General features: G+C 42.6%; 1 protein-coding gene across 1 annotated transcript in view; it reads right to left on the bottom strand.

Annotated features, from left to right (window-relative positions):
* dnah7 (dynein, axonemal, heavy chain 7) overlaps positions 1-20,893 on the bottom strand; it is a 304,986-nt gene that overhangs the window by 207,336 nt on the left and 76,757 nt on the right. The window contains exons 19-23 of the mRNA XM_059647155.1: positions 13,978-14,171; positions 12,723-12,921; positions 9,306-9,446; positions 8,152-8,364; positions 1,388-1,497 (exon numbers count right to left, since the gene is read on the bottom strand). Of these exons, the coding sequence (XP_059503138.1) occupies positions 1,388-1,497; positions 8,152-8,364; positions 9,306-9,446; positions 12,723-12,921; positions 13,978-14,171 (857 nt within the window). The remainder of the gene's footprint in view (positions 1-1,387; positions 1,498-8,151; positions 8,365-9,305; positions 9,447-12,722; positions 12,922-13,977; positions 14,172-20,893) is intronic.

Below are 20,893 nucleotides of genomic sequence, written 5' to 3'. Positions count from 1 at the left end.
GCTGGCACAGAACCTAAAAGCGGGAAATATATTTCTGTATAGCACCATGCCGTATCAATGTCACACCTGCAGCATGAGCCAGCAGCTTTTGCAGCAAACACATTGCATGCGCTTCAACCAAATGGTCATGTCGGAAAGTGTAGGGGGAGGAAGAGAAGATACTATGATCTCTATGCCAGAGTCATAGAGTCATACATCATAAACAGATCCTTTGGTCCAACTCTTAAGGGCTGTAAAGTTAAACACATTTTCTTTTTCTTTGTTTTCTACCTTTATATTCTACATATTGGTTTATTTTTCTCGTTTAACATGGCGGCAGAGAATGACAACACTATACAACACTTTTCATTTTATTTTGTAACAAAATGCATGTGACAATAAACAAATCAAATCAATCAATCAATAAATAACTCGTCCATGCCAACCACTTTTTCCGAACTAAAACTAGTCCTATTTGCCTGCGTGTGGCCTATATCCCTCTAAACTTTTCCTATTGATGTACCTGTCCAAATGTCTTTTAAAAATGAAACATTGTAACTGTACCTGCATCTACCACCTCCTCTGGGAGTTCATTCAATATATGAACTATTCTCTGTGTGTAAAAATTGCCCCTCTGGTTCCTTTTAAATCTTTCTCCACTCACCCTAAAGTTATGTCCTGTAGTTTTTGAACTCCCCTATCCTAGGGAAAAGACCTTTGCTATTCACCTTATCTATGCCCATCAGGATTTTATAAACCTCTATAAGGTCACCCCTCAACATCATACACTCTAGCAAAAAAGGTCCCAGCCTATCCAACCTCTCCTTATAACTCAAACCTTCTAATCTCAGTAACATTCTCGTAAATCTTTTCTGCACCATCTCCAATTTAATAAAATCCTCCCTACAGCAGGGGAACCAGGATTGTACACAGTACAAATGGCCTCATGATATCCTCTACAGCCTCAACATGACGTCCCAACTCCTATGCCCAATGTCTGAGCAATGAAGGCAAGCATGTCAAACAGCCTTCTTTACCACTCTGTTTACCTGTGACTCAATTTACAAAGAACTATGTACCTGAACCCATAGGTGTCTCTGTTCGACAACACTCCCCAGGGCCCTACCATTCACTGTGTATTTCCTGCCCTTCTGTTCATCTTACCAAAATGCAACACTTCACATTTATCCAAATTAAATTCCATCTGCCACTTCTCAGCCCAATACATATCTGAGGAATTGCTGTACTTAGACAGCATTTTCTATTTTTTGACTTTGCTTGTTAGTTCATTGATTAATACAGGTTTATCATAATGCATTTTGTGTTCTTACTTATTGACAACTGAGTAATATATCATTGCACTGATTCCTATTTTGTTTATTCAACAGTTAAATGTCAAAATCCTCACCTGTAACACCTGTCTGTAAGAGGAGTAATAACAAGTCGGTCAGTGTTTCCAAGGTATTCATAACCGTAGGGTAAACCTGCATTGATCATTTTTGTCTGAAGTTCATTTTCCTGTGAAATGAAGAGTACAAGGAGCTGCAAGAAGTGACATTCACTCAACAAAAGGTTCATCTCCAACAGGAGGGAGTTTAACTAACTGGCTTCAACATTTAAGAATGTTTTCATCACTGAATGCCCCACTATCAATAATTTGGACTTTACCATTGACAAAAAGCTTGACTGATCCAGCCAGAGAAATACAGTAACTACAATATTATGTTAGATGCTGGGAATTCTGTCATGCCACTGATCCATGTGGCTGGTCAAAGCCCTCCAGTCTTTAAAGCAACCTTCCACAACCACACTGTCCTCTGCCTTCAAGTCTGTTCTATATCCAAATGGCTAGTTCACCCATGTGATCTAACCTTGTGATCTACCGTGTGGAACCTTGTTGAATGCCTTATTGAAGTCGATACAGATCACATCCGTCGCTCTGCCCTCATCATTGCTCTTTGTCCCTGTTTAATAGCACGATACAATTTTGAAACAGACCCTTCCAACTTGTTCAACTTGTCCATGCCGACCAGATATCCTAAATTAATCTTGTCCCATATTTGCCAGCATTTGACCCATATCCCTCTAAACCTTCCCATTCGTATGCCCATCCAGACGCCTTTTAAAGTTGTAATAGTATCAGCTTCCACCACTTCCTCTGGCAGCTCATTCCATATACATACCACCCTCTGCGTGAAAAAGTTGCCCCTTAGGTTCCTTTTAAACCTTTTTCCTCTCACCTTAAATCAATACCCTCTAGTTCTGAACTCACCCAGTCCAGGGGAAAAATCTTGGCTATTTACACTATCCACGCCCCTCATGATTTTATAACCCTCTATAAGGTCACCCCTCAGTCTCCAACACTCCAGGGAAAATAGCCCCAGCCTATTCAGCCTCTTCCTACAGCTCAAACCCACTAATTCTGGCAACATCCTCGTAAATCTTATCTGAACTCTTTCAAGTTTAACAACATCCTTCCTGTAGCAGAGAGAACAGAACTGAATGCAGCATTCCAAAACTGGCCTAACCAATGTCCTGTACAGCTGCAACATTACCTCCCAACTCCTATAGTTAATGCACTGACCAATAAAGGCAAGCATATCAAATGCCTTCTTTACTATCCATTTTCAAGGAATTATGAACCTGCACTCCAAGGTCTCTTTGTTAAGCATCACTCCCTCAGACCTTACATTATGTGTATAAGTCCTGCCCTGATTTGCCTTTCCAAAATGCAGCACCTCAAGTTTATCGAAGTTAAACTCTTTCTGTCACTCCTCAGCCTATTGGCCCATTTGATCAAGGTCCCACTGTACTTGAGTTAACTTTCTTTGCTGTTTACTACACCTCCAATTTTGGTGTCATGTACAAACTTGCTAACCATACCTCCTATGTTCACAACCAAATCATTTATGTAAATGATGAAAAGCCGTGGACCCAGCACCGATCCTTGTAGCCGGTCAAAGGCCTCCAGTCTGAAAAGCAACCCTCCACAACCACACTGTCTCTTGCCTTCAAGCCTGTTCTGTATCCAAATGGCTAGTTCACCCTGTATCCTATGTGATCTAACCTTGCTAACCAGTCTATCATGTGGAACCTTGTTGAATGCCTTACTGAAGTCCATATAGATCAGGTCTATCACTGTACCCTCATCAATGCTCTTTGTTACTTCTTCAAGTAGTGATTCAATTAGACAGCTCAGTTAGGGATAGGCAATATCAACTACCATCCCTTTTTATTATATAGTCAAATTGTTATAATTTTTGTTCAAATCAAAGGCATTGTTTCCTTTTTAATGAACAATAAAATAGCTACAGATTATCATCTTTCACCAAGAATCCACAGATGCTGTGACTAGAAATTTGTTGTTATGGTTACACAGCCAGAAGAAAACTAGCATAGGGCTTTAGTCCAAATATTTGCTCTGGCATTGTACACACCAGAAATTCACAGATTCTTCTCATTGCAGCAGTGATATAGACTGGACATGTAAGGTCAGATCCCAATCTCATGTTAGCTCTGGGGATTTTAGAATGCAACCCTGGAGTAGCAGCTCAGATGGACTTTGACAGCGATTCTGGAAGGGAAGCCAAATGAGTCGAGGATGAATTGTCACTGAGAAACAGGAACTCACTGCAGCAGGTGGGTATATATTAATCAGTTGCTTAGTAGTAGAGAACATGAATATAACTGAAGGGAAGCGCATGTTCATTTTGGAATCATCAGGACAGTCACAAATGGTTTAAAGAAAACAAATGTAACATATTCCTACATAAATTCAGTGATTGGTATAAAAATACATTAAACAGCTCAACAAAGTTGGCTGTTATAATCATATGACTGGACTTAACAGCAGACTTCCAGGAGCTTCTTTTGAAGTCACGTCATCCAGGCAATCAACCCTTCACAACTTGTGATGGGACTGGGGTACCAACTATACCAACTGTTCTAAGGTGTCACAGTGACAGATGACGTAACATAGATGTAGAATTGAAGACAGGATCAGGAGGAAGCCATTCGACTCTTCGAGCATGCTCCAACATTCATAATGATCATGGCTGATCATCTAACGCAATAGCTTAATCCTGCTTTCTCCCCATAATCTTTGATCCCATTCACCCCAAGTGCTGTATCTAGCTGCCTCTTAAATACATTTGATGCTTTGGCATCAATTATTTCTTGTGGTAATGAATTCCAAAGGCTCACCACTCTTTGGGTGAAGAAATGTCTCTTCATCTCCAATCAAAATGGTCTACCCCAAATCCTCAGACTGTAACCTCTGACTCTGGACACATCCACCATCGGGAACATCCTCCCTGCATCTACCCTGTGTAGTTCTGCTGAAATTTTAAAAGTCTCTATGAGACCCCACCCCCCACCCCCAGCCCCCCATTCATCTGAACTCCAGCAAAAATGTTCCTAGCCTAGTCAATTTCTCCTTATATGTTAGTCCCTCCATCCCCAGAATCAGCCTGATAAACTTTTGCTGTACTCCCACGAGAACAAGAGCATCCTTCTTCAAAAAAAAACGACCAAAACTGCACACAATACTCGAGGTGCGGCCTCATCAAGACCCAGTACAAATGCAACAACGCATCCCTGTTTGTGTACTCGAAACCTCTCACAACGAAGGCCAATGTACCATTTGCCTTCTTTACCGCCTGCTGCACCTGCAAAATTATCTTCAGCTTCTGGTAAAGGTCACTGAAGGTCCCATGCACACTCCCCTTTCCCAATTTGCAACCATTCAGATAGCAATCTGCCTTCTTGCTCATGCTTCCAAAATGAATAATATTTATTCAAACTGTACTGCGTCTGTCATTGATTTGCCCAACCTGTCCAGAGCATTAAGGTTTTGGAGTAGATTTCCAGCTCGGGTTGTGGGTGTTGAGGTTGGTTGGCTCACTGAACTGGTTTGTTGCTCTGCAGACGTTTCTTTACCATGCTGGGTAACATCATCAGTGCAGCCTCCGATGAAGCATCAGTGTGTTTTCCCGCCTGGTTTTTAAACTCTGGGGTCCATTGAGCTGGATTGCTTCACTTCTGGTTTTCCTTCATAGTGGAGTGTACATGGGCTCGACTTCTATGTATTTACTAATGGCTTTCTTCGTGGAGTGCCAAGCTTCTAGGAATTCCTGTGCCTGCCTCTGCTTAGCTTGTCCCAGGATTTTAGTGTTGTCCCAGTCAAATTGGTGGTTCTCATTATCCATGTGGATTGAGATGAGTGAGTATTGGTCGTGTCTTTTTGTAGCCAGTTGATGTTCATGTACTGTTGTTGTTAGTTTCCTTCCTTTTTGTCTGATATAGTGTTACAATTGGGACAACACCAAAATCCTGGGACAAGCTAAGCAGAGACAGGCACAGGAATTCCTAGAAGCCTGGCGCTCCATAAAGAAAGCCATTAATAAACACATAGACCTCGACCCCATATACACTCCACTATGAAGGAAAACCAGAAGTGAAGCAATCCAGCTCAATGGACTCCAGAGTTTAAAAACCAGGCGGGAAAACACACTGACACTTCATCGGAGGCTGCACTGATGATGTTACCCAGCATGGTAACAAAATGTCTGCAAAACAACAAACCAGCTCAGTGAGCCAACCAACCTCAACTATCCAAAGCATGCTGAAGAATCTCTGCATCCTTGTCTATCCTCCCACCCAACTTGCAAACTTTGAGAGGTTACATTTTGTTCCCTCATCCAGATCATTAATATATATTGCAAATAGCTGGGGTCTCAGCATCAATACCCCTGTGGCACCCCACTAGTTACTGCCTGCCAATTCCTATTCTTTGTTTCCTCTCTGCCCCAGTTTTCTATCCATCTCAATACACTTCCCCCAATCTCATATGCTTTAATCTTACACAATAATCTCTTATATGGGACTTCATCCAACACTTTTGGAAAGTCCAAATATACCAAATCAACTGATTCCCCTTTGTCAACTCTACTAGTTACACCTTCATAGAAGGCCAACAAATTTGTCAAGCATGATTTCCCCTTCATAAATCCATACTGACTCTGTCTGATCCTGCCACTGTTTTCTAAATGCTTCACTATAAAGTCGTTGATAATGGATTTGACAATTTTCCCTACTACCAACGTTAGGCTTACTGGCCTATAATTCCCTGTTTTCTCTCAACCTCCCTTTTTAAATATTGGATGGTCCCCAAGGAAACACAAAGAAATGCAAGTTACCCATATCCTCTAAGATGTGTTAATGGCTTTCTGAGTTCGGCCAAAGGCGTTTTTTTAATATAATGCAATGCAAGTTTTTGTTTCGATGGTAACTGTTTACCTACACCACAAGGAGGATTGGTCACATGACTCTTACAGTGCTGACCTCAATTGCTTTTAACTGTCCACTTTTGAAACAGCAGTCAATTAAACAGTCAAAGCTGCTTCAAAGAAAACCTCCTTACAATGCCTTCTTACTCCATTCCAAAAGCAAAGACGTTCATAAACTGGTATTCCTTAGTTGTTTTGTACTTAAATTGTTGCTAATTGTATTATCTACTTATCTATTGCTACTCATTATTCTCCTTGTATGTTTGCAAACATGTCTATGTTGCAAATCAACCCCACCTCCGACCCACCGGATCAAACAGCGAGTGAAGTAAATCCTACTTCAATGTTGTTGCGATCCTTTCAATGCCAGAGTCCACAAAACTGAGCAAACAGAGAAATACATTACCGCTATTTCAAAATGTGGGAAAATTGAAGTCACTACCAGCCTACAGATGGTGAGAGTATGGAGAGGGATTCGTTTTAAAAGTCACAATCTTTCTGTAACAGGAAAAACATAAGAATGCCAAATTTCAAATAATCACAACATTTGAAACTACAAGATTGTTTTCGTGTTACAGCCTCTGACAATGTTGGGTCAGCGATCTGTTCTGGCAAAAGACAGCTATGGATACAGATTTAAGCACATGTTTTTAAGCACTAGGCACAGGAAGACAAAACGAATTGCATTCAGATACCAATTGTAATGGCTGCTCTTCTCCTCCCAAAATTTCTACTTCTTTTAACCCCCAAGGATCAATCTTTGATCCCCACCCATTTCTCATCCGTATGTTGCCTATCAGCATCATCAACCAAACATAGTAATCACTTGCACATGTGTTCTATCTTTTGTTTCTTTCTCTTTTTGAATTTCCCAGGTTTCGGTAATCCCAAATAGTTAAGGACTGATGTATTAATGAGGTAAATATCTTTCCAGGAATGTTTGTGAGCCAGGTTTGCTGCTTCTTCCCTTGCTGTTTACTCCTGTTGCCTCCCTTGTCAACACTAGAACAGCATCATGGGCTTCAAATCTAGGATCTAAGACATCTCCAAGCTCAGAAAGCACCCATCCAAAGAATAGTATTCCCTCTCCCTGCAACAGGATCAACCATGCCCAAAATTCAAATTGACCTTTGGGATTTGGTCAATTTCCATCCATGCCTTTTAATGCAAATCCCGGCCACATTAGCACTCTCCCAGCAGAAAACTGAATGCTCCTGGCTTGAGACCTCTTTTGAAGCAACCCTCACCTGATAGGCAGTTAACCTGAGTGGGGAATTTGTTTGGATAAAGAGAAAAGAAACCAAGACTTCCTGGTTTCACAAACACAATTCCATGCACTTCGCTCAGAAATTCATTCTGAGAAAGAGGAGAGGTGTGCAGGGAAAGGCTGGGATTGGGATACAAAGTGTGGGGAGCAAATAAGAACAGGGAAAACTGCAGTGATTAGGGTCAGGAGAAGGGTCCATTGAGCACAGCGTGCCAAAACTGGTGGGACCACACAGGCCCCACAGCTTGTCAGGATTCCTTACCGCATGGTGTGCCCCTGCCTCTCTCCATCCAGTGGCAACAGCCCTTAAGTGTCATGCTAGCTAATATTACATGTGAAATGTCTCCAAGACCATTTCTGGGGCTTAGATTAAAAATAGGAGTAAATTGGGATTAGTGATTTTTTTTTAAATCATTTGCCAAGTGTGATTTCACTGTGAAAGCAAAGTGTGTGGTTTTAAAGCATTATCATTAATTATCATAAGCAAATATAAGAATGAGTTCTGGTTTGACTTGTTATTTGAGCTGACAACCAAAAATTTGTTCAATGGTTCTTATTATGAATTACTTTGATTTAAATATTCTTAGAGGCCTCAGAACATTATAAGCTTCCACTCACCTCCCAGTAGTATCTCAGCTGGCTCAACCATTCAAAATCATTCTCATCACTGATTTTTTTCTTTACGAGAACTGCCAAAACATCTCTGGCATGAACATCCAGCACAACCAATGCCCCAAGAGTCACACGATTTTGCTTGGACAGTTTTCCACGTACTAAAGTAACAATGTCATCAATTTGCTTGTTATTTGTGTCCAGGAACTGCTCAAGGACCTAAGAAGGAAATTAAGCAGACAATTCAACTTCAAATTATCAGAATTAAGCTCAATTTACTACATACACAACAGACATTATCAATATATCAGAGAGAAAACAAATTCATTGTAAGATCAAACTTCCATGGACTTTGAAGATCTGAAAGTAAAATAATGCTGAAAATATTCAGCGGATCTGACAGCAATTGTGGACCCATTGTCAGAAGCGCAAGTGCTCACAGACATACCTATATTTAAGCTAGTCACAGAAAAGGGAAGTGGAGGAAAGAGCAAGGCCTGTCTTTAGGTGCAAGGTAAAAATGGTCAAAAAGAATGTTGGTGCAAGGCCAAACATGATGGTAATGCTAAGTAAATAAGAAACAAAATTGTGTTCAAAGCAGGTGTAATTTAGAAAAGCAGAATCATCACCAATATCTGCTAACTAAAAATAGGGGCAGGAGTTATTACCTGAAATTATTAAACTAAACATTGCAAGCAGAAGGTTACAAATGCATTTGAAGGAAGAGATGCTATTTGCAAGCTTAAGTCCATTATAATTTAGATTTACACTACCGCTGACAGAGAACACTTTATCTTGATAATTTAAATCATTTAACATAACTTTGTCAATTTAAATCACCTGCTTATAATGCATCACATGCCAAAATTGTAATATTGAAAAACAGCGTTGCATTCTTCATCATAATTGAGGTTTCTTTGCTCAGTGTAGCATTGCATTAATTGAACAGAGTAGATCAAACACAATGTTCTGCAGCCTTACTTGACTTTGTTAAAAAATATTTGGATCAATGAAATGTAAAACACATCACTTCAAGATTACAACAATTTAACTATTTATTTCAACTAACATATAGCAGTTTCAAAACACAAGAACTTACAGTAAACTATTTGAGTTTTGTAAGTTGACTCTTTTCTACCTATTCTCCTAATTTTGCTTACCTCTTGACCAGCTTTAATCGAATCTTGAACCTTCTGTGTCCAAAACATCTGTGAGACACATAACACTGTTTGACCAGGCCAGTTCCTCACCCAATCTATACGTGGAGTCTTTGGATAGGCTTCGATCGCTTGGCCAATAACCTTTGCATTAAGTCACAAAGTAAAATTTGTAAAACAGGTTTTGTGCAGTTCGTGTTGATTTTAAGTCTTTTTTATTACTGTAATTTTAATTGCAGGTTTAGTTATTCTGTTGGTCCAGGTAAAATGAAACTAAAATCAATACAACTGTTGACTTAATCCATTAATCAAAAAGGTAATAATAACTAGTAATCAACTTACATTAACAGTGCAACATTCTGACATAATCATATTTTATCATGAGTTGGATGATCTATTTCAGAAAGGAGAAGGGAATAAACCAGGAAGTTCAAGAAATTAGTCTCACTTCCATTGTGATAAACTATTTTGGACAGAAATTGTTACAAAGGACAATCCTCACTACTAATCACCATTCTGCAACAGTGTGCCGAAAAGCTTTGGGTAGATTCACTGCTATGAATCCATCTTTCTGGCAACAGAATTATCTACTGATACTATATGAGGAAAGATGCTCACATGAACTCTTGGGCAAAAGATAAGCACAATCTTAATGAACAATAAAGAGGCTCATTACAGAAAAGTAACATAATCAACTATTAAATAATGAGATATGTGATTGTAGTTTTCACCCTCTTGCATAAGGAAAAATATACTTTCCACAGAGGGCAGCAAAGCTTCACCACACTAATTCCTGGGAAGGTAGGATTGTCTTATAAAGGTAAATTGAGGAGACTGAACCTGTATTCTCTTATGTTTAGCTCGTGCTGTAAGGGTAGGTTTAAAATGAATGGCTGGGAGATGGCAACCTGAGCAGGAAAACAGAGGAGATAGAAATTAGGACTGAAACAAAAAAATCAGAAAGGCGAGAAGCAAAAGTAGAAGGTAGAAATAACACGGGAGAAAAATAAGTGGAGCTATAGTGCAACATAAACCTAAAATGACCAACAAGATTAAAAAGACAAGTTTAATGGCTTTGTGCCTTAGTGCATAGAGTAGTCACAATAAGGTAGATGGATTAGCAACATGAATAGATATACATTTTTATGATACAGTTGCAAATAGACAAACAAGGCTTTAGGATGACCAAGGACAGGAAGTGAACATCCAAGGTATTCATTACTTTGAAACAACAAAGGAAAGGAAGAAGTGGGGTAGCATTGTCAGTAAAGATCAAATCAATATAATAGTGTGGAAGGATATGATGGGTGAAGCAGAAAACGTCTAAAAGGCCCCAAATCGTAATGGAGATGCAGGGGAAGGCATAAAGCAAGAAATCAGAAATGCATGTAATAATGGTACAACTGTAATCAGGAATGACTTTGATTCACACTTGGATTGGACAGATCAAATGTTAGGTTGGATGAAGATTTCCTGAAAGGCATTAAAAGTAGGCAAGCAGATGCAGCAAGCAAATAGGAAGGCATATTGTGTATTGGTCTTCCTTGCAAGGCGATTTCAGATCCTAAGTAGATATGTCTTTCTATAGTTAAACGAGGCCTTGGTGAGACCTTACCTGGAGTTTTGCATGCAGTTTTGGTCTCCTACCCAAGAAAAGACATACTTGCCATAGAGGGAGTGCAGCCAAGGTTCACTAGGCAGACATCGGGATGGCAGTACTATCCTATGAGGAGAGATTTCTTCAACTGGACTTAAATTCACTAGAGTTTAGAAGGATGAGAGAGGATCTGATTGAAAAGGTGAAATATTTTAACAGGGCTGGAAAGGCTAGATGCAGGGAGAATGTTTTTCCTGATGGTGTATCTAGAACCAGGTCACAGTCTGAGGACATGGGGTAACCCACTTAAAACTGACAGGATAAAACATTTTGTTACTCAAAGGATAGCGAACCTGTGAAATTCTCTGCCACAAAAGGCTCCGGAGACCAAGTCACTAAACATATTCAAGAAAGAAAAAGATAAAGTTTCAGATTTTAAAGGCATAAAGTGGCAAGGGGAGAAAGAAGGAATATGGCATTGAATCAGAGGATCAGCCATGATCAAATTGATTGGCAGAGCAGGCTCAAAAGGCTAAATGACCTATACCTGCTCTTATTTTCAATACTTCGAGGAATGAGGGAAAATCACACTGAAACTTACAATACTCATAAAAGCTCAACAGGGTAGATGCATATAGGATGATTCCCCAGTTAAGTTCTAGAACCAGGGACACAGTCTCAGAATAAGGGGTTGGCCACTTAGACTGAGATGAACAAGAATTTCTTCACTCAGTCAGTGGTGAATCTTTGGAACTCTCTATCCTAGGAGGCTATGGAAATTCATTCCTATACTGTGTTCAAGGTCAATATCAACAGCTTTCTAAATACTAATGAAATCAAATGTTATGGGGATACTGTAGAAGAAGACATTGAGATAGATGATCAGCCGTGATCCAGAATGCTGCAGCAAACTACAGGAGCTGAATAGCCCACTTCTACTCCCATGTTTCGATGGACAATTGATCTTTTCCAAGTAATATAATAATACAACAGCAGACTGGTCACCACGACCCAACCAGAAGCAGATGTGTAGAGCTTTAAGTAGTGTTTTATGCTTTCTGAAGGTACCGTCCCTACTTCTAAGCCAGGAATTCCAAGTTCAAGCCCCACTTGCTCCAGCAATGTGTAATATCATCTCTTAACAGGTTGATTAGAAAATATTCATGTTGACCTAAGGAGATGCTTATGGTACAGTGATACTATCTCCACCTCTGAGCCAGAAGATCAAGGTTCAAAGCCTACCTGTTCCAGAGATGTGTAATAGCACATCTGAATAGGTTGATTAATGACATCTATGTTATCCTAAATCCTGTGGTGCAGTGATCGTGCCTCTATCTCTGGGTCAGAAGGCCTGAGTTCAATTAGACCTGCTCCAGAGGTATGTAATAACATTTCTGAACAGGTTGATTAGAAAATATCTATGTTTCCCTAAGAGTCTAATCCAACTAGGTATAACCAGGAAATTAAGTTTTGGTCAGGGCTTGCACAATTTCACATTATTAAAACTGGGGTCCAAATAACCTTAAAGGTCTCCCAGTTGCATCCCATAATTATGTACCCAACACTTTTTGGTGTTTGTCTAAAAACTGCATGATTAAGAAGATGGTCAGTGGGTAAGACTATATTCCATTGCAATTTTAATATCACACCCTGGATTGGATGGGTTTTAAAACTTGTATGTGTCATATTTTTGTCTCCTGATTTGGTGAAGTTATACATAACATCCATAAAATAAAAACAATTCTGACCAAAGTAAAGAAATAGCTGTGTTTTCCCCAAAATTGATTAATGCATATAGCCATAGTTGAAAAAAAACACGCTACCTTGTGAATGGATTTCACCATAGCTGACTCAAGTTCCAGCAACCACTTTTCCACCTGACCTCTAGCCTTTGCAGTGGAAATGATATCAATAAGTTCCACTATTTCATCTTCACTACTTTTCATATGGGTTATTTCCAAGATATCAGTGAATTGAACTTTTGCAATTCCCTCAAAGCACTTCTTTAAGTGAGGCTGTACCCTGTAGAAAGGATCAAAATCTTAAGAATTTAAAATGCATAGCTTGACAACTTCCATGATTTCTATTAGAATATATTACTTTATAACTCAGCTTATTTTCTTCATATTTTCTGAAAATTCTATGAAATAGTTAATCCAATACCATGTAGAAACTGTTTATGGATAGGTTTCCATTTCCGGCACCATTCTAAAACTTGGCTCCTAGGCAGTCCACATAAGTGAACACGCAGTATCTGGTTTTCTGGGGATTACCTGATTTACTAATTCAACAGCAACAGGATGCACATACAACCCAATGGACGGAGTGCTGCATTGTAAAAACCGTGAGTTAGATGTTGGGTTCTTTGCATAGGCAAATAAAGGGGCTAAATGCTGTTTAAGGCCAGCTCACCAAGATTCATTGCCCAGGCAGTCACAAAGTAGGAAATCACCCGCCATACAAGAAAAGCAATTAACACCCAAATCTGATTAAACCAGTATCCAACAAATGATCAATCCCTCACAATCTCTGTGACTCCCCTCTAATTCTTGGCCTAGAGACACGATTTCTGCTATTGCCCATCCTCACAGTAGCCACTATCCCCACACAGTCTCTTTTCCCAATTTCTTGTTTCCAGACTTCAACCTGTACCCCTACTCAGCCCAATGTCAGACCCCGGGCTAACCTAGTAAACAACTAATAAGTCAAACCCAAACCGGAGGCCAGGGCCAAACCACAGATCCATTCGCTAAGAGCCATTTTAATACCAGCATATCGCACAATACCTGGTCAGCAATCCCCAAACCCCAAACCCCCCAAAATTAGGTCAGAGGCCCAATATCTAAACCCTAGTTATTTAAATTATATGCAATCTGTTGGAACGTATCACACAATTTGCTTACGTTAGCTCATCAACAATGTTCTTAATTTCAGAAACGGTCATCTAATGAACAGGATCCAGTCAAAAAGTCTTAGAAGTAGAATGCAATCTTTTAAGAATTTATACAGAAGTAGCTACCGAAAATCTCATAACAGTACCAAACAATTTGAAGTTGACTATGCATCAAAATATCATACCTAGTAGGATCTTTGGTCTCCGATAGGATCTCCAGTAACTCATCATTAGACAGGAAGAAAAATCTAGGGAAGAACAAACGCTTCTTTTCCAAATAATTATTAAGTCCTTTCAAGATCAAATCCAGCAAAGCATTTGATTTCTTTAGTTTTTCAATCATTTTGTCTATGGATACCACTGCTAGAACATGCGTATCCTGGAGAGGTAACATATTATTTAATAAAGCTGGTCCAAGAGGGAATCAGTCATTAAAAAGTCAAGACATACATGAAAGTAAATAAAATGGGGCAAAATATTCTGCTTGTAGAAATTGAAGTGGCAATCTACCATTTCTTAGTTAAAAAGTAACAAATGAAAATGCCAGTTGGTTCAGTTTGTTCCCAAATCTACAACATTTCATTTGCCTTACTAGCAGAAACCTGGACCTTTGGTTGTGCCTCTTGTATGATAACAACATCCACTTATGTTGTAAGGTAATGGTCAAAAGTGTTAGCAACTGATAGACAACAGGAGACTGTACGATATCAAGCAGAGCAACAGCCCAATTAACCCAACTCAACCCAAGGACAGCAACGGTCCCAGATGGCATCCCCTGTCAAGCCCTCTGATCCTGTGCAGGCCAACTGGCAGAGGTATTCACCAACATCTTCAGCCTCTCCATACTACATGCCAAAGTTCCCACCTACTTCAAGAAGACCACCATCATCCCCATATCCAAGAAGCACCTGCAAAGTGCCTTCATGGCTAGCAGCTAATCGCTCTGACCTCAATAATCATGATTTGGTTCACAAGGCTGGTCATGCCCACATCAATTCCAGTCTCCCAGCTTGCCTCAATCCCCTACTATTTGCCTGCCAACATAATAGGTTCACAGCCGATGCCATATCCCTAGCCCTGCACTCATCCTGGAACATGCAGTCAACAAGAACATATACATCAGACTCCTGCTCATTGAATGCAGTTCTGCTTTGAACACCTCCTCCAGACTGATCCAAACCGTGTGACCTTGGTATCAGAGATAATGGGAACTGCAGACGCTGGAGAATCCAAGATAATAAAGTGTGAAGCTGGATGAACACAACAGGCCAAGCAGCATCTCAGGAGCACAAAAGCTGACGTTTCGGGCCTAGACCCTTCATCAGAGAGGGGGATGGGGTGAGGGTTCTGGAATAAATAGGGAGAGAGGGGGAGGCGGACCGAAGATAGAGAGAAAAGAAGATAGGTGGAGAGGAGAGTATAGGTGGGGAGGTAGGGAGGGGATAGGTCAGTCCAGGGAAGACGGACAGGTCAAGGAGGTGGGATGAGGTTAGTAGGTAGGAAATGGAGGTACGGCTTGGGGTGGGAGGAAGGGATGGGTGAGAGGAAGAACAGGTCAGGGAGGCAGAGACAGGCTGGGCTGGTTTTGGGATGCAGTAGGGGGAGGGGAAGAACTGGGCTGGTTTTGGGATGCGGTGGGGGAAGGGGAGATTTTGAAGCTGGTGAAGTCCACATTCATACCATTGGGCTGCAGGGTTCCCAAGCGGAATATGAGTTGCTGTTCCTGCAACCTTCGGGTGGCATCATTGTGGCACTGCAGGAGGCCCATGATGGACATGCCATCTAAAGAATAGGAGGGGGAGTTGAAATGGTTCGCGACTGGGAGGCGAACAAAGCAGAGGTGTTCTGCAAAGCGGTCCCCAAGCCTCCGCTTGGTTTCCCCAATGTAGAGGAAGCCACACCGGGTACAGTGGATGCAGTATACCACATTGGCAGATGTGTAGGTGAACCTCTGCTAAATATGGAAAGTCATCTTGGGGCCTGGGATAGGGGTGAGGGAGGAGGTGTGGGGGCAAGTGTAGCACTTCCTGCAGTTGCAGGGGACTCTCACAGCTACCTAGAATACACCAACTCCCACAGCTACCTAGAATACACTACCTCCCACCCACCCTCCTGCAAAAATTCCATCCCCTATTCCCAATTCCTCTGCCTCCACCGCATCTGCTCCCACGATGAGGCATTCCACTCCCGCACATCCCAGATGTCCAAGTTCTTCAAGGACCGCAACTTTCCCCCCACAGTGGTCGAGAACGCCCTTGACCACGTCTCCCACATTTCCCACGACATATTCCTCACACCCCGTCCCCGCCACAACCGCCCCAAGAGGATTCCTCTCATTCTCACATACCACCCCACCAACCTCCGGATACAACGCATCATCCTCCGACACTTCCGCCATCTATAATCCGACCCCACTGCCCAAGACATTTTTCCATCCCCACCCTTGTCTGCCTTCCGGAGAGACCACTCTCTCCGTGACTCCCTTGTTCGCTCCACACTGCCCTCCAACCCCACCACACCCGGCACCTTCCCCTGCAACCGCAGGAAGTGCTACACTTGCCCCCACACCGCCTCCCTCACCCCCATCCCAGGCCCCAAGATGACTTTCCACATTGAGCAGAGGTGCCACAATGATGCCACCCGAAGGTTGCAGGAACAACAATTCATATTCCGCTTGGGAACCCTGCAGCCCAATGGTATGAATGTGGACTTCGCCAGCTTCAAAATCTCCCCTTCCCCCATCGCATCCCAAAACCAGCCCAGTTCGTCCCCTCCCCCCACTGCATCCCAAAACCAGCCCAGCCTGTCTCCGCTTCCCTAATCTGTTCTTCCTCTCACCCATCCCTTCCTCCCACCCCAAGCCGCACCTCCATTTCCTACCTACTAACCTCATCCCACCTCCTTGACCTGTCCGTCTTCCCTGGACTGACCTATCCCCTCCCTACCTCCCCACCGATACTCTCCTCTCCACCTATCTTCTTTCCTCTCCATCTTCGGTCCGCCTCCCCCTCTCTCCCTATTTATTCCAGAACCCTCACCCCATCCCCCTCTCTGATGAAGGGTCTAGGCCCGAAACGTCAGCTTTTGTGCTCTTGAGATGCTGCCTGGCCTGTTGTGTTCATCTAGCTTCACACTTTATTATCGTGAGACCTTGGTCTCAGCTCTGCCCACTGCAACTGGATCCTCAGCTTTCTGAACCACAGACTGCAATCAGTGAAGGTAGGTAACCGCACCTCCTCCACAATAACACTCAATACTGCAGCCCCCCCAAGGATACATCCTTAGCACCCTACTGTACTCCCTGTACACCCATGACTGTGTTGCCAAATTCCAAATGAATGCCATCTACAAGGTTACTGATGACACCACCAGAGTAGGACAGATATCAAACAACGACAAGTCAAAATATAGAACTGCGGTTGGACTCACTTTGGAGCATACGCGATGCTGAGGGGGTCGTGGATAGCACGTTTAGCAAGTTGGCCACACCACAGATGAGGATTGCTGAGGGAGAAAGCGAATGGGTGACCAAAAGGCAGAGGAAGAGCAGGAAGGCAGTGCAGGTGTCGCCTGCGGTCATCTCCCTCCAAAACAGGTATTCCGTTTTGGATACTGTTGGGGGAGATGGCTTCCCAGGGGAAGGCAGCAGTAGCCAGGTTCATGGCACCGTGGCTGGCTCTGCTGTACAGAAGGGCGGGAAAAAGAGTGGAAGGGTGATAGTCATTGGGGATTCAATTGTAAGGGGAGTAAATAGGTGGTTCTGCGGTTGAAAACGAGACTCCCGAATGGTATGTTGCCTCCCAGGTGCACGGTCAGGGATGTCTCCGATCGGCTGCAGAACATTCTGAAAGGGGAAGGCGAACAGCCAGTTGTCATGGTGCATATAGGCACCAACGATATAGGCAGAAAACAGGATGAGGTCCTACAAGTAGAATTTAGGGAGTTAGGAGCCAAGTTAAAAAGTAGGACCTCAAAGGTAGTAATCTCAGGATTGCTACCAGTGCCACGTGCTAGTCAGTGCAGAGATGAAAGAATAGCCAGGATGAATGCGTGGCTTGAGAGATGGTGTAGGAGGGAGGGGTTCAGATTTTTGGGACATTGGAACTGGTTCTGGGGAAGGTGGGACTGTTACAAATTGGATGGTCTACACCTGAGCCGGACTGGAACCAATGTCCTTGGGGGTGCTTTTGTTAATGCTGTGGGGGAGGGTTTAAACTAATGTGGCAGGGGGATGGGAACCAAATATTGGACAGAAAAGAGGTAGAAACGAAAGCCTGTAGGGAACTAGATAATGGTCAGTGTGAATAAAGGGAATAGTAGTCGGGGAGCAGATGATGAACGCAAAGGAACAGGTGGTCTGAAGTGCATTTGTTTTAATGCAAGAAGTGTAGTAGATAAGGCAGATGAGCTTAGGGCTCGGAGCGATACCTGGAAGTATGATGTTATTGCTATTACTGAGACTTGGTTGAGGGAAGGACATGATTGGCAACTAGTTGTCCCAGAATATCGATGCTTCAGGCGGGATAGAGAGGGAGGTAAAAGGGGTGGAGGAGTTGCAATAATGGTCAAAGACGATATCACAGCCATACTGAAGGAAGGCCCCATGGAGGACTCAAGCAGTGAGGCAATATGGGTAGAACTCAGAAATAGGAAGGATGCAGTAACAATGTTGGGGCTGTACTACAGGCCTCCCAACAGCGAGCGTGAGATAGAGGTACAAATATGTAAACAGACAATGGAAAGGTTTAGGAGAAACAGGGTGGTGGTGATGGGAGATTTTAATTTTCCCAACATTGACTGGGATTCACTCAGTGTTAGGGGTCAAGACGGAGCAGAATTTGTAAGGTGTGTCCAGGAGGGTTTTCTAGAGCAGTATGTATGTAATCCAACTCGGGAAGGGGTCATACTGGACCTGGTGTTGGGGAATGAACCTGGCCAGGTGGTTGATATTACAGTAGGGAACTACTTTGGAAATAGTGACCACAATTCCCTAAGTTTTACAATACTCATGGACAAGGACGGGAGTGGTCCTAAAGGAAGAGTTCTAAACTGGGGGAAGGCCGACTATACCAACAAGGATGGGAGTGGTCCTAAAGGAAGAGTTCTAAACTGGGGGAAGGCCGACTATACCAACAAGGATGGGAGTGGTCCTAAAGGAAGAGTTCTAAACTGGGGGAAGGCCGACTATACCAACATTCAGCAGGATCTGAGGAATGTAGATTGGGAGAAACTGTTTGAAGGTAAATCCACATTTGATATGTGGGAGGCTTTTAAGGAGAGGTTGATTAGCATGCACGAGAGACATGTTCCTGTGAAAATGAGGAATAGAAATGGCAAGATTAAGGAACCATGGATGACAGGTGAAATTGTGAGACTAGCCAAGAGAAAAAAGGAAGCGTACACGAGGTCTAGGCGACTGAAGACAGAAGAAGCTTCGCAAGAATATCGGGAATGTAGAGCAAATCTGAAACGAGGCATTAAGAGGGTTAAGAGAGGGCATGAGATATTGCTGGCAAACATGGTTAAGGAAAATCCCAAGGTCTTTTATTCTTATATAAAGAGCAAGAGGGTAACTAGAGAAAGGATTGGCCCACTTAAGGACAAAGAAGGAAAGTTATGCACTGAGTCAGAGAAAACGGGTGACATTCTTAACGAGTACTTTGCATTGGTATTCACCAAGGGGAGGGACATGACAGATTTTGAGGTTAGGGATAGATGTTTGCTTACTCTCGGTCAAGTTGACATAAGGAAGGGGGAAGTGTTGGGTATCCTAAAAGACATTAAGGTGGACAAGTCCCCAGGTCCGGATGGGATCTATCCCAGGTTACTGAGGGAAGCGAGAGAGGAAATAGCCGGGGCCTTAACAGATATCTTTGCAGCATCCTTAGGCACAGGTGAGGTCCCGGAGTACTGGAGACTTGCTAATGTTGTCCTCTTGTTTAAGAAGGGTGGCAAGGATAATCCAGGTAATTATCGACCAGTGAGCCTGACGTCAGTGGTAGGGAAGCTACTGGAGAAGATACTGAGGGGCAGGATCTATTCCCATTTGGAAGAAAATGGGCTTATCAGCGATAGGCAACATGGTTTTGTGCAGGGAAGGTCATGTCTTACCAACTTGATAGAATTCTTTGAGGACGTGACAAAGTTGATTGATGAGGGAAAGGCTGTCGATGTCATATACATGGACTTCAGTAAGGCGTTTGATAAGGTTCCCCATGGCAGGCTGATGGAGAAAGTGAAGTCACATGGGGTCCAGGATGTGCTGGCTAAATGGATAAAAAACTGGCTAGACAACAGGAGACAGAGAGTAGTAGTAGAAGGAAATTTCTCAAATTAGAGACCTGTGACCAGTGGTGTTCCACAGGGATCTGTGCTGGGATCACTGTTGTTTGTGATATATGTAAATGATCTGGAGGAAGGTGTAGGTGGTCTGATCAGCAAGTTTGCAGATGACACTAAGATTGGTGGAGTAGCAGATAGTGAAGGGGGCTGTCAGAGATTACAGCAGAATGTAGATAGATTGGAGAGTTGGGCAGATAAATGGCAGATGGAGTTCAATCCGGGCAAATGCGAGGTGATGCATTTTGGAAGATCAAATTCAAGGGTGAACTATACAGTAAATGGAAAAGTCCTAGGGAAAATTGATGAACAGAGAGATCTGCGTGTTCAGGTCCATTGTTCTCTGAAGGTGACAATGCAGGTCAATAGGGTGGTCAAGAAGGCATACAGCATGCTTTCCTTCATTGGACGGGACATTGAGTACAAGAGTTGGCAGGTCATGTTGCAGTTGTATAGGACTTTGGTTTGGCCACATTTGGAGTACTGTGTACAGTTCTGGTCGCCACATCACCAAAAGCATGTGGATGCTTTGGAGAGGGTGCAGAGGAGGTTCACCAGGATTTTGCCTGGTATGGAGGGTGCTAGCTATGAAGAGAGATTGAGTACATTAGGATTATTTTCATTAGAAAGACGGAGATTGAGGGGGGACCCGATTGAGGTCTACAAAATCATGAGGGGTATAGACAGGGTGGATAGCAAGAAGCTTTTCCCCCAGAGTGGTGGACCCAATTACTAGGGGTCATGAGTTCAAAGTGAGAGGAG

This window comes from Stegostoma tigrinum, chromosome 7, assembly GCF_030684315.1.
Source record: "Stegostoma tigrinum isolate sSteTig4 chromosome 7, sSteTig4.hap1, whole genome shotgun sequence".
Lineage (NCBI taxonomy): Eukaryota > Metazoa > Chordata > Chondrichthyes > Orectolobiformes > Stegostomatidae > Stegostoma > Stegostoma tigrinum.
Note: the sequence above shows the minus strand (reverse complement) of the source record. Positions and strands in the feature narration are given on the sequence as shown.